The 13820-nt window shown below is 42.5% G+C and overlaps 1 protein-coding gene across 1 annotated transcript in view; it reads left to right on the top strand.

The window, feature by feature from the left end:
- Positions 1-13820, top strand: part of ryr1b (ryanodine receptor 1b (skeletal)) — an 85344-nt gene that overhangs the window by 20545 nt on the left and 50979 nt on the right. The window contains exons 4-27 of the mRNA XM_080459804.1: positions 1108-1128; positions 3730-3804; positions 3919-3997; positions 5170-5282; positions 5366-5465; positions 5554-5650; positions 5737-5811; positions 6698-6854; positions 6966-7130; positions 7276-7397; positions 7487-7673; positions 8328-8463; positions 8562-8657; positions 8961-9079; positions 9294-9427; positions 9529-9770; positions 9859-10051; positions 11453-11669; positions 11768-11872; positions 12397-12500; positions 12607-12690; positions 12791-12950; positions 13125-13272; positions 13409-13614. Of these exons, the coding sequence (XP_080315930.1) occupies positions 1108-1128; positions 3730-3804; positions 3919-3997; positions 5170-5282; positions 5366-5465; positions 5554-5650; positions 5737-5811; positions 6698-6854; positions 6966-7130; positions 7276-7397; positions 7487-7673; positions 8328-8463; positions 8562-8657; positions 8961-9079; positions 9294-9427; positions 9529-9770; positions 9859-10051; positions 11453-11669; positions 11768-11872; positions 12397-12500; positions 12607-12690; positions 12791-12950; positions 13125-13272; positions 13409-13614 (3135 nt within the window). The remainder of the gene's footprint in view (positions 1-1107; positions 1129-3729; positions 3805-3918; positions 3998-5169; positions 5283-5365; positions 5466-5553; positions 5651-5736; positions 5812-6697; positions 6855-6965; positions 7131-7275; positions 7398-7486; positions 7674-8327; positions 8464-8561; positions 8658-8960; positions 9080-9293; positions 9428-9528; positions 9771-9858; positions 10052-11452; positions 11670-11767; positions 11873-12396; positions 12501-12606; positions 12691-12790; positions 12951-13124; positions 13273-13408; positions 13615-13820) is intronic.

Raw genomic sequence — 13820 nt, forward strand, 5'->3', positions numbered from 1 at the left:
TGCAAAAATCTGAATATCCTTGAAACTATTTGCTAAGTGTTTCTACACTTAGAACATATCAACTAAAACATTTTGAAGAATTCTTTTAGATTTCAATTGTGATATTTATCTGACCATTTGAAATGAACGCTATGGAAGCTATAATGAGGAAGAGAAAAAAAGCTTGAGATATTTCTGTGTAATAAATCAAAAATATATTCACAATTCAGGATTAAACATAAAAGCGATTTCCATTCTATTGGATCTTTGTAAAATGCATCTGTACTTTTCATTGCTCCAATAGATGAATAAATAGATAAAATACAATTCCATTCAAGTCTGCTTGAAGGAATATAAGTAATGTTTCCTGAAATTGCATTTTACATGTTTTACTTTGAAATACACAAGTAGTCAAATAGCAGTTTGCTCAGTTTTTAATACTAGGGATGCATGATAACTTTTTCTTCCCCACAGCGATACTGATAATTGATCATTCTTGCTTCTCACAGCCGATAACTGATAAAGTTTTTAACAGTTTATGCACACCTGAGGTAAAGAAAGGCAAAGATGGAGGTTGGATGTGTTGAAACTGGTCGACTTTTTGCCTCCTCTGCTTTACATCTATTGTGTACTCCAATAGAGGTCTTTTTTAGAAACCATGATGGCACCATGTTTATATGACGTAATACACACGACAAGAGGGCAGCGAAACGGGCTGAAAATGTTGAAATCAAGGCAATATTTGGCAATTTATAATAAAAAAAAAAAGAATCATCAGACTCATCTGTGTGACATAATTTCTCAGAATATCAGGCCGATAATCGTTGATATCGATAGTTATCGTGCATCCCTATTTAGAACCTTACAAAAGAAAGTAGTAGACTCTCAGTTGAATTTGAAGATTCACCCTGAAATATGATAAACATGTTTCATTCTTCATGTATAAAGTTTTCTTAAGGTTTCCCACATTGATACAGGCTGCGTTTACACTATACGGAATGCCAAAACCTACTGCGTCACAGTCCTCCAGTCTGTGCAGGCATTTTATTTTGTTGAGATTTTATTTATTTTTTTGTCCTGCTTTCTGACATCCACTCCCCTTCCCCCTTCCTGCACTCTGCCAAGCAGGCAGTCGATTTGGACCAATGGGTATGTCTACTAACGTGTCTCGCTTCCTGTAACGTGTGTCCCAGCCGGCCTGGTGACTGTCCTTGTTCCTGTTGTGTTGGTAACTAGGTGTTCTATTGCAGGGGTGTCAAACTAAGTGGCCGGTGGGGCCAAAACCAGCCCATTTGAGGCTCAAGTCCGGCCCAGGCGATGACTTAACTTCTATTACCAATTTGTCCAGAACTCGACAGCAGATGGCTGCAATGCTGTTAGTAATGCAGCAGTAACAAGTTAGTTTTACAGCCTTATCATGAAAACCGTATTACCTATAGTGAGCTTGTGGAAGCATATATGCTAAAGGGTGTAAGATTTCAGATTGTTTTTGTTTTCCTAACTATAAACCTAAATGAATAATGAATAAATGAGGGGAGGGGGTGTGGCTATGTGCTGGCCGTTTTGAACGATTACAAGGACGCCCCAAGATGACTGGTTCTTCTCCCAATCTTCACTGAACTCCATTTATTTTGCTGTTCCAAACCGTATTGAGATGAAACTGTCGGTGACCCCAGAACTAATATGAGTTTGACACCCCTGTCATGTTGACAGTGCTTTGTCATTGACATGAATGTGTAGCCATCACCGTGAGGTGATAATTCTTTGAAGCGGTCACTGAAGAGGTTCGATAATATTTCAGGCTGAGCTGTTGAAAGTAATTTTTTTATTACATAAAAAAAAAAGATGAAACATCAATGAAACATTTGAGGACTCATATTTTACAAGGTATTATCAAAAATAGAAAAGAGTAATTTTTGCATGTACCTGTTTTGTCTGGATCTAATACCCCAACGATATTAGACATTGTGAGATGTCACAAATGCAACATCATTTGCATTTCATGCGAAAGATATCACCAGCTCATTTATGATTTCACATTTATCCTCATTGTTACTTTGTCAGGCTTCTTGTTCATTTCCCAGGATGTTGTTCTGTCGTTTGTCTTTAGGTACTTTAAGGACACTTCTTTTCTCTTTTTAACTCCAGAAAATGTTTGTATATTGGTGCAAAATTCCACATAGTGAAAACATAGACAGTTGGTTGACTCCAAACTCTGATTCTTTCAGTCGACCTGCCAAATCTAGGAAATTTTAATAAAATCGCATTCTTTTCTAAAAGGCTCTCTGTATTTATGTATATTGATACATAAATAATATGAATATGAGCAGTGCAATTCCTTTTTGTGGCAGGTAGGACCTCAGCATATTTTTGAAATTACAGCTAAAAAAAACCACTTAAAATAAACTGCTGCGAGGCATTTGATGAATAACAAGGAAAATGTATTGTTCACTTCTTCAGACTCATAATTTTAAAAAGAAAGATCACAGGTATACCATGACAACATTAATGTATGCAAGTAAAATGCGATTAAACAGAGAGTATTACAGTATTACATTCCATTTTAAAGCTTTGAGTTATTTCATGGTTTAAGAGATAAAGAGAAGTTCATCTTGGGCTCATTGGGACTAGTTTTAAAGGCGCTGGATGAACCAGAGGTTTTCATGATGAGCAGGAGGATGAGAATAGCCTGGCAGACAGCCCTGTGGAGGGTCCGCCCCCCCCCCCCCCCCCCCCCACCCCCCACCCGCCCCCCCGCCCGTCAGGGATGGAGGTGGTAACTGGACACCCGCTGGGCTCTGGACACACACAAACACCCGCTACACTGCCACCTGTCTGAACCAGGCTGGGTGATAATGCTGACTAAAGCTGCTGGTGTCATGCCTCCTGTTAACATACCTGCCCTCGACTCATCGCAGAGGATTATGGGAGCTTAACCCAATGTAAAGGCTTAACCCCCCCCCCCCCCCCCCCCCCCCCCCCCCCCCCCCCCCCCCCCCCCCCCCCCCCCCCCCCCCCCAATGATTGTTTTAGGTGAATCAATTTGCAACTGCCCCAATAATTGTGCTTTCTTGTTCCGTCCTTGCTGGATGTTGAGAAAAGGTAGGATGGTTTCATGTTGTGTTCTGCCTGTGGGATCCTTTTCTGTGGGTGTCTGATTTTAATTTATTCTCTGTGTGAAAAATACCACTTCTATTTCAGTGGTAGCATCTCAGAAACTGTGATTCAGACCATATTTGTGACCATTTTATTCTATACTGTTGTATTTTGTGGTGGTGTGTTTTATTTGCTTTGTGTTTTATTTGTTTTGTGAAGAAGTCTGATTTCTTTAATGCATTCTAATCACATTCAACTAATTAACTACTACTCGGTCTAACATCAAGAGGATAATCAGTAACAAACATTAATTTGTAATTTAACTGCATCATACAGCCGACATAAAACATACAGCTGATACAAATCACTAGTAGTAGTGTTTCTAAAAGCGTAGAGCTGATCTCTTCCTGAGAGAAATCTGGAAAAGTTTTAATCTATGCAATCATCAATCAGATATTAATGGAGGGCAACAGAATCAATTCTGTCATTAAAACACCCACCCTGTGTTAATGATGATATCTTAAAATGTGAAAAACTGCTGTCATTGACAGAATGATGTACAATTAAAAAAAAGCATTTCTTTTACCTATTAAACATTTAAACAGAAATATGTTTCTTTTCTTCTGACTGTTTTCTCGTCTTTTTCATTCCCAGTCGTCCCAAGGTGGAGGTCATCGTACTTTACTGTACGGTCACGCCATCCTTCTGAGACATCACCACTCGAGCATGGTAAGACCGACTCTCGGATAATTTAAGAATCTAAAGAATGATCTTTCCAAAGGATCACATTTCTCATCCCTGCAATGTCCCAGTCATGTCCTGATCATTAAACTTCCTCTCCAGTACCTGAGCTGCTTGACGACGTCTCGGTCCCTCACGGACAAGCTGGCCTTCGACGTGGGCTTACAGGAAGATTCCATCGGTGAGCAAGAAATAATCTTTTTTCCAAATGAAGCACACCAAAGTTTTAGAATTCTGAAAGTCTTAATCCACAGGGAGACCGTTTTTTTAAATTGATCCTGGCCTAATTCAAATGAATGGAATACAATGAGGGGAGCAGACCACGATAACATCCGCTGTGGGATTAAAACCAGCAACCTTCTGATTCCAAGCTTCCTCTCCTAACTTCCAGGTCAGGGTCAAACTAAGTTGTTGAGCTCTTTAGGACGACATATATATATATATATATATATATATATATATATATATATATATTATAGTATTGACTGACAGCCAATCGTATGAGGCCCTTTAACTCAACCTGACAAGGTGCGGCTGCACTTAATAAAGCAAGCCTGAACATTGAGAATAACAGCTGTTTTTCATCTATTCACACAAATACAGGAGAGGATGTCAGAGCCACGAGGGTTAAAAAAAAAATGTCACAGATAATCCAATTTCCAGTAAACAGCCACAAGTACGACGGGCTGCGTACAGGAAGCGGATGTGGCAGAATGATAGTGGGACAAAAAAGATATTGGAAGAGCTATGTCACATATTTAAAAAAAAAAATTCATGTTTTCATTTTGTTTGGGACTTTTTTTGATCATATTAGATATTTTCAATTTAAACTAATCAATTACAAAATGTATGACTTTCCCCCACATACCTCTACATGATACTTGTGTCTTTATCACAGCTTGAGAAATAATGCTTTCGGCCTTGTGGCCATGACGGCTGGCCAGCGGGTCCAATCCAGCCAATGGGATGACTTTTCATAGTGTAAACATTAGAACAAGGACGCTTCCAGCGACTGGCATTTCTCATTCATTTACTGGGTATCATACAGTTTTATTAGGAGTAACAGACTCCAGCAATGAAACCTAGATACCTTAGTGCTAGTGAAGTAGCATGAGCATCATCATTTGTGAACACGTGCTTGGAGGAAGCTCTATAAGTTCTGCATTTTCTTTTCTTTCACCGCTGCGATCACAGAAACTCTCCTGTAGTACTGATGTTGAATGGTGTGCTGCGAGTCTTATATTGTTTCTGAATTACAAACCTCATGAATCAGCAGTTTGTATTCTCTGGTGTATTTTCTTTCGCTTTGTTCATTGACTGAACCAGATAAAACGTCATCATTGTTCATTGCAGGGGAGGCATGCTGGTGGACAATTCACCCGGCCTCAAAGCAAAGGTCAGAAGGTGAGAAGGTCAGGGTCGGTGACGACCTCATCCTTGTCAGCGTGTCCTCTGAGAGATACCTGGTGAGATTCCCCGACCTCCATTAGAACGTTACGAAATGTTTCCGCTGGATTAAACCCGACTTCCTGACCGTTTCTGTCTTCAGCACCTGTCCTATGCCAGTGGAGATCTGATGGTGGACGCGTCCTTCATGCAAACTCTGTGGAACATGAATCCAATCAGCTCGGGATGTGAGCTCGCCGAAGGTAAAAACTAATTACAGTCTGACCTTTTGGCGCATGGATATTATCCTACATCGACACAGTCACTCCTGGTGTTTGTACCCTCTTCCAGGGTTTCTGACTGGAGGTCACGTTCTCAGGCTGTTTCATGGCCACATGGACGAGTGTCTCGCCATCGCTACGCCCGAGGAAGGAGAGGAAAAGCGCAGGTTAGGAGCAGAGGAAAAAAGTAGAGCCATTTTCAGTGACACAATGCAATGTGGCCGTACTAACGTCTGCTGGTCTTCTGCCGCAGGATGGCTCACTATGAAGGCGGCTCTGTGTGCAGCCAGGCTCGCTCCCTGTGGAGGCTGGAGCCCCTCAGAATCAGGTGAGTGAACCCTTCACAACCAGAGAAAGCTACGTCAGGAAAAACAATACGCATTATTTCAGTCTGTGTTGCATGAAACTGAGAAATCCCTGGGCAAACATTACATTTGTCATTCCTGTTATTATGTGCACCAAGTGTCCTCATAATTGAACCGTTACAGGAATATTATGTTTGAATATGGACTGCATGCTGATTCAGTGGTCTGAGAAAAATCTGTGTGGAATTCTGTGCTGGAGCCTTTCTGTGTGGACAATGCATGGTCTCAGTGTCTGCAGGAATTTTCCATACCCTAACAGTGATGATGATAATTATTATTATTGTTTTTATTATTATCATATAATAAGAATAGTAATAATAATAATAACACAAAAGTATAATAAAAACAGAAACCGTATAATGAAAACTGTTAACATTCCCATGATAAAATAATGTCTACAGGGAGAATATTCACGTTTATATTGTAGCGATCAGGATTTCTCAACGTGTGTGTTGAGCAGCGCTCAAAGAGCTTAAGCCCCATTGCGCATGTTCAAGTTTAAATGCCAGATTTCCTGAAGTTCTTCGCATTACATGATATAATGATGAAGCGATTGAGATCTATAGGAAAACAACTCTTCTCATGCCAGTTAGAGATTTTTAATTTGTAATCTAGTAAGTCTTCATATGAAGTCTCATCTGTTGTTACTGTTTGGGTTTTGTATTAAGGCTTATTTTATCCATTTAAATAGTCTCCATTATACTCACTGCAGCGAAGTACCAGCAACGTTTGTTTTGATAACTTTTTCTAAACCCTGTCCAAATAACTGCCATAACGCTTTTAACCAAAACACTGTTTCAGTCGTGATTCAGCAGTGATTAAAAGTATTCTCTGGCTTTGCTCCTGCAGCTGGAGTGGGAGCCACATGAAGTGGGGGCAATCTTTCCGTATTCGCCACATCACCACGGGCCGGTACCTGTGTCTGGATGAGGAAAAGGGCCTGTTGGTGGTCGACCCAGAAAAGGCCAACACCAAACTGTCGGCTTTCTGCTTCCGTGCCACAAAGGTCAGACACGCCCTCTGCCGACTTATTATTGCATGAGGTCTCCACTCTCTGATCTCTCTTTTATTTTCTGCCACCCGCTGCTTTTTCAACCCCCCCTCCCCCGCCGAGCAGGACAAGGTGGAGGTGGCTCAGAAGCGTGATGTGGAGGGGATGGGCATTCCTGAGATCAAGTACGGAGAGTCCATGTGCTTCGTGCAGCATGTGTCCACAGGCCTGTGGCTCACCTACGCCGCTCTGGATGCAAAAGCTGCTCGTTTAGGAATGATGAAAAGAAAGGTACTAATTTCTGTCAGGGATAAAATACAGTTAATAAAGCAGCTGAATCACTTCAGTTTGCATTATTGAGATACAGTTTTTCAGCTTCGGAAACAAATGCGGAACATTATTTGTGGTATGATCATCATCATATGTCGTCTTCCAGGTTATTCTTCATCAAGAAGGTCATATGGATGATGCATTAACTGTATCCCGCTCCCAAACTGAAGAGTCACAGGCTGCTCGAATGATTTACAGCACCACAGGTCTCTTCAGACAGTTCATCAAGTAAGGATTGTTTGTGAGTGTGGGAGAGTCCGGCCATTTTTGACAGGATGCAGTTCTCTGATTTATTGTGCGTCTGCTTGTTTCCCCAGGGGATTGGATTCCCTGAGCATGAAGAACAAGTCACCGGTGGCAGTGTCACTTCCTCTGGAGGGCGTCATCCTCTCTCTGCAGGATCTCATCTTCTACTTCCGTCCACCCGAGGAGGAGCTGGAGCACGAGGAGAAACAGACCAAGCTCCGCTCCCTCCGCAACCGTCAGAACCTCTTCCAAGAGGAGGTAATCTACACACACACACACACACACGCACACACACACACACACACACACACACACACACACACACACACACACACACACACACGACATGTTTTAAGACTTTTTGTCTTATTCTATAAAGTTTCATCAATACAGTATGTCAAAATATCAAATATCATCAATTTGCATGTTTGCCTGTTTTCTTAAAAAAAAAAAAAAAAAAGCCCAATATCACAATAATATTAAAAAAACGCAATGTTTTGAGTGTAGGAATAACTGCGACAACCACCACATTTTTGTTTTTATTGACAGTCAACTTTTGGCGAGGATATTCAGTACATGACAATATGATTCAGTACAACTCTAATTGGTTTTTTCCTTGTGTAGGTTTTGTAGGCATATCTGCATCATTCCTGAACAAACACATTTGTCATCATTAGTTAACCAGCAAAAGCTCAAAATGCTGAATTTATCTACTGAATTACTGCAAAACAAATAGCATATTTCACAGGCGAGCACTTGCACGTACGTATTGCACATATACATTTTAGGAGTCTATTTAAAAACAGAACTTTGAAGAAGTATACATGCAAATTTTTACGTAACTGCCAGTACGAATGGCAGCGTGCAGGGGGAGTGAATGCACCATCCATTAGCTGTGTTCTTCATCATTAGGGGATGATCACCATTGTTCTGGAGTGCATCGACCGCCTGAATGTGTACAACACGGCTGCCCACTTTTCTGAATTTGCGGGAGAGGAAGCTGCAGAGTCCTGGAAGGAGATCGTCAACCTGCTCTATGAGTTGCTGGGTAAAAGAGAAACTTAAAGAGGCACTCGGAAAAAAACGAATACATTTCTGTTGAACAAAGCAACAGATAAGTAATCTGTCTGCGCTTACGTCCCACAGCTTCTCTGATCAGAGGGAATCGTTCGAATTGTGCATTATTCTGCGACAACCTGGACTGGCTCGTCAGCAAGCTGGACCGTCTGGAGGCCTCCTCCGGTATCTGATGGGCCTCAGGCTTTTTCTTGATAAAATCCAGCATGCAGCCTCAGCTGATCTTTCCAAATGAGTAACTGCTTTTAGGCTCCTTCTTGATGTATTGATTTATAAGACACAGCTTTATCTTTTGTGAGCTTCTGGGATCTTCAAGTGGAAATCAATATGCAAATTGAGGACAGAACTTAGAGATATCAGAGACCTTTAATGCTCTGATTCTAACATTCATTTAGATTTTTTTCCCAGCAATAGGCTGAGAACTTAAATGTGTGCAGTTATTTGATAATATCCTTTGTTTTCATGTAGGTATTCTCGAGGTGCTGTACTGTGTTCTGATTGAAAGCCCAGAGGTTCTGAACATCATCCAGGAGAACCACATTAAATCCATCATCTCACTCCTGGACAAGCATGGACGAAACCACAAGGTTTGTCCTCCCTCGCTGCCCATAATCTGAAGCGATTTAATCAGCTTTGTTTACCCTCGTGCATGCGATGGTTCGCAGTATTCAATTATCCTTAATTCAGATTTATCCTCTGCGAGATTTTAATTTCATTGTGATTTTTCCCGTGAATCGGTTTGGTTTCTGCCACATTCAAGCAGATAGATAAGAGCGGTGTTTGTTCTGCTGTTGTGTTTAGGTGCTGGATGTCTTGCGCTCTCTTTGTGTGTGTAACGGTGTCGCTGTGAGGTCCAACCAAAACCTCATCACTGAAAACCTGCTGCCAGGTCGCGACCTCCTGCTGCAGACAAACATTGTAAACTATGTCACCAGGTAAACCGTTGAATTTCTTCTGTCTCTGCCCATTGTTAGTTTGGATATTCTGTCTTTGTCTGTCTTGAGAAGTTTCAATTTCTTTGTTCCTCTGTGCTCAGCGTGAGGCCCAACATTTTCCTGGGAACGTGCGAGGGATCCACGCAGTTTAAGAAGTGGTACTATGAGATGATGGTGGATTATGTGGAGCCCTTTGTGACAGCGCAGGCCAGCCACCTGCGGGTGGGCTGGGCTATGACCGAGGGCTACAGCCCCTACCCTGGAGGAGGAGAAGGCTGGGGGGGCAACGGTGTGGGAGATGATCTCTACTCCTATGGCTTTGACGGACTGCATCTGTGGTCGGGTAAGATTCCTTTCACTTGGCTACTTGTTGCAACTACAGCAATTGTAGAGGATCTTCTGACTCCTTTGCCCTGCGCGCCGCCCTTCAGGTACTGTCGCTCGCCAGGTGGCTTCACCCAGTGCGCACACGCTGGCCGCAGACGATGTTGTCAGCTGCTGTCTGGATCTGAGCGTGCCCAGTATCTCCTTCCGCATCAATGGCCACCCAGTCCAGGGCATGTTTGAAAACTTCAACGTGGACGGCCTCTTCTTCCCGGTCATCAGCTTCTCTGCAGGAGTCAAGTAAGGGCAGCTGAAATAAAGAATTTTCCCCTCATATGTTTCTTTAATTCATCTTGATATACAGATGTCTGATAGGGGGAAAAGTTGAGGTTGATAAATGCCCCAAAGCAAGGCAACTATAATTGTATTGAATATTTCATCAAACATAAAAATAACGGTCACTGAAAAGACAATATGACAAGTGAATGGGGATGTAAATCACAGTGTCTCAGTTCCACAGAGTCAGTTGCCAAAATTGCAAACTGTTTCCTTATCAATTCCAGTGGGCGTGAATGACGTCACCACCCACGTTGTGTAGCTTCTGCAAGCAGAGCAACGTACGTGGTGACCTCGTTCACCAGCGCAGCCGGCAGGTAACATGGTGCCCAAGGGGCACAAGCGTTCAATGTTTTGTTACATTTCAAGTGAAAAGTTGACAACAGGGCAACTTGCAATACTTGCAATATGGAAATACGACCAATATGCAGAAACATTTGCACACACAGCAGCGACAACGTTTAAAGAATGTTGTGTTTTCGATCCGCTCCGGAGTGAATCTCAACTCGGCTGCGGTGGCAACATCCTCCTTTTGTTAATGCTGCAGGTTTCCAAATGAGAACTGACGAAAAAGAACCGAACCGTGAAGCAGAATTGAAAACAAAGGAATGTTTATTGAAATAGCAGAAAGTGATTATTTCATTAAAAACTAAACAGAAAAGTCTTGCACAATATAAAGTGTGGAAGTGTGGAAAATGTAATATGTATTTCCCTCTGGTGCTCTCGTACGACTCTCTTGCTTTTAATAGCTGGCTGATGTCTACAGCTCCATGAACAAAAGAGTGAAACTTGATCACTTGCACAGTAATTATTGAGCAAATGCTCCACGTTATTACAAGCTGAACTAAGTCTCAACTCCTCATTTGTAGCTTCTGTATCATGTTCATTTTGTTGTCGCAACAAAGTGGTGCAACATCTGAATCAACGTGCCAGACCACTGCAGTGCACTGAAGCACAACAGCCGGTTCAACTGTGTATCTGTGCATTTGGATGTTAAAAAGATGTCGTTTATATTCACCGTGTGACACATTAGCAAGAAATACAAACACAGAATGGCCAAAAAATATATAAATACATTCACTGCATACAGTTTATAACCTTTAAATGATGCCTGAAACTGCCAAATGATCCCCTTTAAAACTGCTTTTATTGGAGATCTCAGGGTTTCTTTGTGTGATGAGAGGAGGTTTATGGAGCGCTGGGGGGAAACACAAGCTCAGTAACTTTCTCAGAGATGAAATCAATGTGTTTTTATTACAAGTCTCATAAAAATCAATGCGCTGTTGTCATAAATAACTTCAGTAGCTAATAAAGCCAAGTGTCAGGTAAACTACAGGTCGGCCTTTTCTGTTTCCGTCGCCTCAGGGCTCGGTTCCTTCTCGGCGGTCGTCACGGGGACTTCAAGTTCATGCCTCCCCCCGGGTATGCGCCGTGCTACGAGGCCCTGCTGCCCCGTGAGAGGATGCGCATCGAGCCCATCAAAGAGTACAAGCACGACTTCAACGGCGTGCGAAACCTTCTGGGTCCGACTCTGTCCCTCACCCACACCTCCTTCACCCCCTGCCCTGTGGACACGGTTCAGGTAAAAAAAACAACCCAAAAAACAACAAGGGAAATCAGACAGGGATCATGCGAGGAAAGTATGTGTGGTCTGAGTTTCCGTTTGTTTTCGCCTTACAGATTGTGTTGCCGCCGCACTTGGAGCGCATCAGGGAGAAGCTGGCAGAGAACATCCACGAGCTCTGGGCCATCACTCGTATTGAGCAGGGCTGGACGTATGGCAGTGTGAGTTTCAGTCTCGCGATCCAGAAAGAGCTTTAGAGACACACCGCTTTCACAACACTGGAGGATGAGATGGATCAAGATTTACACTGTTTATCAGACCAGAGAAACTAAAATCATGTGAGATTTTAGTGGAAAACAAAATAGTAAAAATAGTAAAAAATATCTCTCCATCTATCTTCTAGACTAGAGGTCTGCAACCTTTTTGCCCGAATGAGCCGTTTTTGTTAGTTTCCACCAAATCAAATTTAACTGGAGCAGCTGAACATGTTTAACTTTTAAAATTATGGTAGGCCGACATCTTGTAAACTTTCATATATAGTTTTGATATATGTACAAAAATTGTGTGTTATGTGGAATTTATGAATTTTCCATGATTTAGTAGGATGGTAAGTATTTCATTACATTTTCAGCTCTTTTGTAGTGGATTTTCTTTATGAGTTCAATACGTAATCTGCAGATTACTGTGATCTACTGTGTTGTGATTTTTATCCAATTTTAACTGACGTTGTCGTCTCCTGTCGCAGTTCAGGGACGACAACAAGAAGCTCCATCCATGTTTGGTGGACTTCCAGTCTCTGCCGGAGCCAGAGAGGAACTACAACCTGCAGATGTCCGGAGAGACTCTGAAGTGAGTTTCTGACTGAGACTTTGAAGCAGGTTAAGTTTGAGGAGCAGCATGAAGTCCATGATCCCAAACACTGTCGGTGATTCCTGACATCATGCACCTCTTTCAGGACTCTGTTGGCACTGGGTTGTCATGTTGGGATGGGTGATGAGAAAGCAGAGGAGAATCTCAAAAAAATCAAGCTACCCAAGACGTAAGGAGACCGAGACGTGTCTGTCTCTACAAGTTTATTCTCGTGACCAGATGCTTTACTAATGAATCTGTGTATAACAACCCAACTGCCCGTCCTCTAGCTATGTGATGAGCAATGCATACAAGCCTGCCCCCCTCGACCTCAGCCATGTCAAACTGACGCCAAACCAAAATCAACTTGTGGAAAAATTGGCAGAAAATGGACATAACGTCTGGGCAAGGGACCGGGTACGACAAGGATGGACCTACAGCATCGTGCAGGTGACTGTTCTTTCATGTTTACCCGATGCTCTGGAAAACATTAAATTTTTTTGTAATGCTTGCTGAATAAAAATCCCCAATAATAATACACCACAAAATATTGAAATTCCCTTTTTACCCCACTTATTTTTTTATTAATTATCATATTTAATCCACATCTCTAATGCTTCTCAGGACATCTTTAATAAGCGAAACCCTCGTCTGGTACCTTACAACCTTCTGGACGAGAGAACTAAGAAAACTAACCGAGACAGTGTCAACAACGCTGTCCGCACTCTCATCGGCTACGGCTACAACATCGAGCCTCCGGATCAGGAGAGCTGTGAGTCACTTTATCCCGCCTCTCCTCTGAATGTAGAACACTTTGATATTATTCAACTCTTCTGCACCCAGAAGACTGGTTTGAATATCTTCTCGAAGACGACTTCCCCTCCATTGTTTTTTTTTGCCCTTTGCAGCCGGCCACGGCCTTGAGAACACCAGGGGGGACAAAGTACGAATTTTCCGGGCAGAGAAGTCGTACGCCGTCACTCAGGGGAAGTGGTACTTTGAGTTTGAGGCGGTGACCACCGGGGAGATGAGGGTGGGCTGGGCTCGTCCTCACGTCAGCTCAGACACTGAGCTGGGCGCAGACGAACTGGCCTACGTCTTTAATGGCAATAAGGTCAGTCCACATCTTCCCATTCACCTCTTCTTCATCAGCTTCGGGACACACACCAGACTTCTGTATCAGAGGAGATGGCACAGAGAGTGGGAGTATGAGCGGCTGTTGCGATCTGTAGGCAATGAAAGCACAACATCTCATATGCAAGTTGAATGTCTTTCAGCAAGTCTTTCCATGTAATCTGTAACTGTCGCAACTCAGAAACA

Source organism: Lipophrys pholis, assembly GCF_963383615.2.
Source record: "Lipophrys pholis genome assembly, chromosome: 3".
Taxonomy (NCBI): Eukaryota; Metazoa; Chordata; class Actinopteri; order Blenniiformes; family Blenniidae; genus Lipophrys; species Lipophrys pholis.